Source organism: Camarhynchus parvulus, chromosome 1, assembly GCF_901933205.1.
Source record: "Camarhynchus parvulus chromosome 1, STF_HiC, whole genome shotgun sequence".
NCBI classification, from domain to species: domain Eukaryota; kingdom Metazoa; phylum Chordata; class Aves; order Passeriformes; family Thraupidae; genus Camarhynchus; species Camarhynchus parvulus.
The window spans coordinates 28,711,247-28,718,312 of record NC_044571.1 but is presented as its reverse complement, the minus strand read 5'-3'; the positions used below and the strand labels follow the sequence as shown (position 1 = coordinate 28,718,312).

At 46.3% G+C, this 7,066-nt stretch overlaps 1 protein-coding gene across 1 annotated transcript in view; it reads left to right on the top strand.

Moving 5' to 3' along the window:
* Positions 1–5,961: 5,961 nt before the first annotated feature.
* Positions 5,962–7,066, top strand: part of MRPS9 (mitochondrial ribosomal protein S9) — a 33,896-nt gene continuing 32,791 nt past the window's right edge. The window contains exon 1 of the mRNA XM_030953672.1: positions 5,962–6,051. Coding sequence (XP_030809532.1) covers positions 5,962–6,051 — 90 coding nt within the window. The remainder of the gene's footprint in view (positions 6,052–7,066) is intronic.

The window sequence follows — 7,066 nt, the reverse complement described above, 5'->3', positions numbered from 1 at the left end:
CACACACAATCTGAAAAACTACTGTTTTCACCTATTTATTCTGAATATGTTTGTACCTAGCCCTTAAAAGAATCAATAATGAAAAGTTTATAAATCTGAGCTGGTTCAGTAATGGGAATAGCAATATATTTCCTTCTGTGGGATGAAGGGATAAAACTACCACTGCTCTGTGTCCAGATGAGGGAGATTATTTGTATTTCTGGTTCCATTTTGGGGTCTTCCAAGCAGCTGTGCTATACAGGTAAGGTGGCCCTAGTCAATGCTGATGTGACTTGATCGAGGTCAATTTGTCTCTAGGCCAGACCTTAGGCCTCTTTTATTTAGAAGCACAGGCACAGCTTCTGGATATAATGTCAGCTCTGACTCAAAAGATGCTGCTAGGATCAGCAATGACTTTAGTCTAATTATATTGAGACAGAAAAGTCTGATGCAAACACTAGTCTAAAGAACAGCTCCAAATGATTCTATTATTGAAATACTGAATCAGCAATAGCAACAGTGATAAACATATGGAGGCAAAGTGTATGGTAGACAAATGACAAAGACACACTACATAGTCTAAAAGCACTTGCCAGCTAAAAATAGATGTAGACACTGCATCTATATATCTTTGGGCTGACTCTGGCATTCATGTGGGATAAAACTATCTTCAGATGCCTCTTAATTACATCCATATAAATTCTCTTTCTTTCTTGGAACTGTTTGTAAATTCAGTGGGGTCTACCCAAGCACATAAATTATGGCAGAGCAGAAACATCATACTGCAGAAAAGAATGTTCCCCAAAATTCCTTGCAGTGCTCAATGATACCCATAAACTGTGAGGGGGAAAAATCTCAACCAGCAACCTTGAGACCATGAAAAAAAGACAAAACAGATGCAGGGCTGTGATCCAAAGTGCAATGAAAATCTGGGTAACACCTTCTTTCATGGAGAAAGAAAGTTGTGGTAAGGAACAAAACAGGGGGCACTGGTTTACAAGTAAAGGTCTCTGACTATTCTTGATTCACTTTTCCTAATTCTATGCTCAGTCCAAACGACTTTCACTATAAAATGAAATAGGATGTCTCTGTATTTGGTGTTGTCAGGTAAATTTGCTTTATTTTTATATTCGATAGTGTTGGAATAAAGATTCTTGAAATCTCTCTCACTACGAAGTTGACTGACAGCCCCCTAAGTGCTGTGCCTTTTATAGCGTAACATAATTGACAACCCTTAGGTAGCTGGCATATGCAGCCTATGAAATGAAGTGTGCTCGTTCCACATCTGATGAAAAGTAGGTGCAATGAAATAGCTGTTGTTATTATTAGCCTTTTAAAATAGAATTTATGTGTTTGCATTACAGAAAGCATGACTTCTAGATATATCAGTCTCAAGCCTTTCAATAGTGATGAGGAAGATCAATGCAAAACAATTTCTGTGTCAAAAAGCACACACATGTCATAAAATATATGGAAATCACTTAACTGGAACAGAGTTATAATACTGCTGAATTGTCTGCATTTTTAACATTCATTTTGTTGGGTTTTTTTTTTTTTTCGAACACATACTGATCAGCTTTTAAAACACAAAGCTTTCTGTCAAGACACTCTTCTCCAGCACTATCCCTAGACAAAAACTCCAATTTTTGTTCAACACTGGACCTGGCTGTTCCTAAACTTCCCTGGGCACAAAGGCAATCTGGCAAGTGCTCCTAGTTTAGCCTCTGAGAAACGTTCTATGCATGTGGATACTGTAACATCCTGAGATTATGTCACCCAGTCAGCCCCTGTTGATTGCTGTCCCTTTTCGCACATCTGCCTCAGAACTTCAGCTGAAGTACTTACAGTTTAAGGAAGAAAGGCACAGGGGAAAGGGAACAGAAAACACTTGATAAGAAGAAGAGATCAGAATTCCAAAAGAAATTTATTCTTTTATTTCTGTTTAGCAAAAACAACATAAAATTTTAGGCATCTCTGCAGAATGGATTTGGGTTAGGGCATCCTGCGAAGTTTTAACCCTCCTACAACCATTTGCTTTGTTTTCTGACAGATAGACTCCCCCATGTCTGCTGCAGGTTAGCTTATTCTGTTGTAAGGCAGCAGATCTTGCTTTATCAAGTTCTGACCTCTTCTCCTGTGTGAATTTCCCTCATACCTAAGCCTAAATACACTCTTCAGCTCATTACCAATGAGGAGACTTTTTCTCTGTATATCTGCCCTGTCTTTACGCCTCATCAGAGTCTACAACTTCCTTGTGAGGGGACAAGGAGGGGCAGGCACTGATCTCTTCTCTCTGGCAACCAGTGACAAGATTGGAGGGAACAGCTTGAAGCTGTGCTAGGGGAGGGTTAGGTTGGTTATTAGGAAAATGTTCTTCCCCCTTAGGGTGGCTGGACACAGGAATAGGCTCCCCAGCAAAGTGGTCACAGGACCAAGCCTGACAGAGTTCAAAAAGCATTTGGACAATGCTCTGAGGCACATAGTGTGACTCTTGGGGATGGTCCTGTGGAAGACCAGGAGTTGGACTTGATGATCCTGATGGGTCCCTTCCAACTCAACATATTTTGTGATTCTGTAAGCATATATCACTGGTAGAGTGAAGCCATTAGGCTCAATGGATCTTTAGGCTGCCACAGATTCTTGCCAATTTTTGGACTGCTTCTATGAGGCAGTGAGCTGGAGAGCCATACATCTCCAGCACTGCCACTGGGATACCTGTTCCTCAAGCAACTGGTTTTCACACTACCCATACTAGTAACCTGAACTCATGCTATCTACAAATCACATCTCTGATTACAAAAGAAGACCCCAAGTCTCACTTCAGGATTGCCTGTGTGTAGGCTGGTAATGTAAGCAATCAGCAACTTTGGACTGGAGCTAGCCCTAGGTTTGTGCTTAAGAATTTGCATATACTATAGATGTGCCCCTCCAGCTGTGCGCAACCCATGCATGAGACAGGGTCAGCCTGGTTTCCTTATTCTGCTTTCAGTGATTTTTCACTTCAGAAACCTCAAGCCCCACACAGAGGCACCCTTTTCTTTGTCAGGCCACCCTCAAAGACAGCACTCCAAAGCTTTGAATAGTCCCAAATGATACACTCACCCCTCATTATCCAAGTCTAAAAACAAAAGCAGGTAATGTGCTGCAGGCAACAGTCCCCAGTTCTGTGATTGCACAGAGCATGAATAGCAGGTTACACAAGGACATGGGTAATCAGGCTTACAATTTAAACAGGTCCCCAGAGCAGAATATTGCCCAGCTGGGCTCAAGAAGGACATCCCTGCTATACAAGTGCCTAAAGTTCCTCAGAGGGCTTAGTGAAGCATTGGGGTAGTTTGCATGGATTAGGTAAGCATCTACAGTCTGTCAACTAAACACAGACAGAAAGAGAAGCCCTTTGCAGTTAATCTTGGGATAAGTAGATTAAACATGGTTTTCTTGCATTTCCCTCCACCCCTGTCTTAACAAATCTTGACAGAGGGATGGGGTGCAGGTGGTTGAGCATGTAAATAACCTCTGCTCATTTTTATCCTACCTTCATTTGTGCTAAAAACTGATTTTGAACTGGCAAACCCAGACCCCTGCCACCCAAGCAGAAGCAGAATCTTTCCACTAGAAGGAATCTTTCTGGAACATGCTAGCCATGCCTACCACAGAAGCACGTAACCTTCAAAGCGTCCAAAGTAATAACTACATGCGCTCCCGATCAGTCTAGAAAATGGTCACTCAGTGACCAGTGTACAAATGAATCCTAGGGGCAGGCAAGCACAGGCAGACTCTTTGGTAGAAGCAGGATGGTTGGGAAATACACCTGAAATTTGTGCAAAAAATCTTCCACCTTGAAGGGGCAGCCATCAGTTTCTAAGGGCTGACAGCTCTAACGATCCAAGAGAAACACAACACAGCCCTTAAGTGCTGGACTTCACATGCACCACAGTCTCCATTCAGCAATATGCAAGAGCAAATCTGTAACTTCCAGCTGAAACCATGGGCTGTATGAATCCCAATGTCTTTGAAATCATGCTCCAGATTGCAAACATATTTAGGATTTTTTTCACGGCGAGCATAGGAGTAGAAAAATGTTGGAAATCACAGAAGTTGTATTTAGTTCAACTAGGTACCAAGAATAAGCGGGTGATATTTTATAGGTGGCCTGCTCCTCAAGCTTAATTGGTGATTAATTATACGTGGGGAATAAAACCCATTCACTCCAGCAGCGCTTTGTTTCTGTAGAGCTGACAGGGGTGAGAAGTAACAATTGCTGAGCACAGTGAGGACTGAAGAGCTCCTCTGCTGCTGAACAAAGCCAAGCTGCAGGGCGACAGATGGCAGATGGGATTCACCATAGGCCGCAAAGAGGCCATACTCATCGCTGGCATTCTCCACCCCTTCAGCTCTGCTGGCTGCTCCAGAAGGTGGGTCAGTGGGACTGTGACCCTGAACCAACCCCCTTTTTCTCTTTTGAGAAACAGCTAGCAGCTAAATGCCATCCCCACACACCCTGTGACTGAGACCATGACTGCAGTTCCCAGCGCTTGGCCAGGTGCGTGCAGGAGAGACACTTCACTGCTCTCCTTCAGTGCAGTGTTCATGGCAATCATTTGCACGTATCCATGTCAGTAAAACTGCTGATGTTTTCACTTTCACAGCTGGCAACTGCAAGAATGAATGCACCTTTCCAGGCAGCTCCTCCTTGACCTCCCTGCATGGATGACTTTCTTTGCCCATGGCCAGTTTTCTTACAACCTCTTTGATAACCCAGAGAGGAAATCATACTTTCATCTGCATGAGGGGAAACAAGGGCAACCCATGAAAAACTTAACAAAAAAATAAACCCGGAAAAGCAGAGATTCCTTTTTAGAATTTCCTCTCAAATAGTAACTTCTCTTAAGAAGAAAGTTCCTATAACTAAAGAAAAGCTTCTTAAATTCAGTTTTTAATTCATTTCCACTTCTCCCATGGCAGAAAAAACTACTGACAAAATCCAATCACCTCTAAGAGTATCTCCTATGTAACTCAAAAAAACTAGGAACATTGTCAGGCTCCAAGGTTCAGCATCCAGAGACACTGTCATCACCTTGGGAGATGACAGGATTGACATCAGCCTCCCCTCGGCAAGAGATGACCGCTGTGTCTCTAAAATATGTCATCCAGAGAATGGCAACAGAGCTGGTGAAAAGTCTGAGGCACAAATCCTATGAGAGGCACCTGAGGGGGCTGAGGCTGTTTGTCCTGAAGGAGAGGCTGCTCAGGGGGACCTTCTCACTCTCTACAAGAGCCTGAAAGGAGGCTGCAGCCAGCTGGGGATCAGCCTCTTCTCCCAGGCAACCCGCGACAGGACAAGAGGACATGAACTTAAGCTTGAACCACCAGGGGAGGTTTAGGATGGACATTAGGAAGAATTTCTTCCCAGAAAGGGTGATTAGACATTGGAACGGGCAGTCCGCGGTGGTGTGGGGGTCGCCGTCCCGGGAGGTGTTTAAGGAAGGGCTGGACGCGGCACTGAGAGCCATGGGCCGGCTGGCACGGCGGTGACTGCCACGGCGTGGACCCGGTGACCTCAGAGGTCTTTCCCGACCTAGTTGATCCTGCGATTCCTCGATTTTTTTTCCCCATGGGAAAAACCCAAACAAACCAGTTCAGAGCTAAGGTGAAATCTGTTTTATGTTACAAATCTCCAGAGCAGTGCAGTTGCCCCAGACACTGGGGCAAGTCCCAGCGCTGCGTACTCAAACAGGAGTCCTGCTTTCAGCGCTGTCCTTCCGGGACAGGAGGCCGCGCCGGGGGTTCCTGCTGAGCTGGTGGCCACTGCGAATGTCACTCCAGGTATAAGCCACCACTCTCCCGACGGGGCTGCATTTCAGGAACGCCGAGGCGCCAGAAGGACCCCAAAGCCGCGCCAGCTCCGAACCGCGGCCACACGCTCAACCGGTGCGGCAGCGCGCAGGCGCGGCCCGGCCCCGCCCCCGGCCCCGCCCGCCAATGGGAGGGCGGAGCGCCGCGGTCATGGCGGCGGCCGTGGGGCGCGTGCTGCGGCTGTGCCGCCGCTGGGGCGCGGGGCCGCGCGCGCAGGTGAGAGCCGGGCGGGCGGGGAGGGCCGGGAATGGCCCCACGGGGAATGGCCCCACGGGGCGACGCTGCCTGGGAGGCCCCGGTGTGCTCCTGCCCCTGCTCCTGGGCCGGCGGGGCTGAGGCAGCCCTGCGTGGGGAGTGTCGAGGGCTGGCGCCGCGTTCAGGTTGTCTGTTCCGTGAGCTGTGTTTGCTTCCCTTGGTGTGGAGCAGAAGAAGCTTGGTTAAGCCTAGAATTGACAGAGCCGTATATAGAGCAAAGCCAGCGCAAAAGATGGCAGGTTTTAGATTGATAATTTTGAATAATAAGCTAAAACACAAGAAGTTCCACCTCAACATGAAGAACTTCTTAACACTGATGTTGGCAGGGACTGGAGTCTCCCTCCCCGGGACCTTCCAAAGCCACCTGGAAGCATTCCTGTGCTACTTGCTCCAGGTGACCTTGCCTTGGCACGGGGGTTGGACGGATGATCCCAGAGGTCTGTTCCAACCCTGACAATGCTGTGATTCTGTCAATGGTGTTCGGTCATCAGGTGAGTAGATCATGAGGCACAGAATCACAGAAAGATTAGTGTTGGAAAGGATCTTACAGACCACCTAGTCCCAACCCCCTTCCATGGGCAGGGGCATGTCCCACTAGAGCAGGTTGCACAGGACCAGTCTCTGAATACCTGCAGTGGAGAGGGAAATGTTCTCCACAAGTAAGGTAACTTATGATTAAACAGAATCGTTTTGTTTTGGGGGTAGGGGTGTTCAGCTGATTGCCATTTAATTAAAAAGCTTAGCTGCTGTCAGTATTGTTTGTTCAGTGGTATTTGATACACCTGTATATATGTTTAATTAGTGAGCAGCAAGTGGATAAAAAGGCCTGCTGGTAATGCTTTCAAGTTACAAAGTAATTTAGGATAATATGGGCTGAAGAACTGTTGGTGACTGAACTAAACCAAGCCATGGGGTAACAGAAGAAGCAGTAAGAAAATGAAATGTAATGCCTGAAGGAGCCATTTGAGCTATTTAT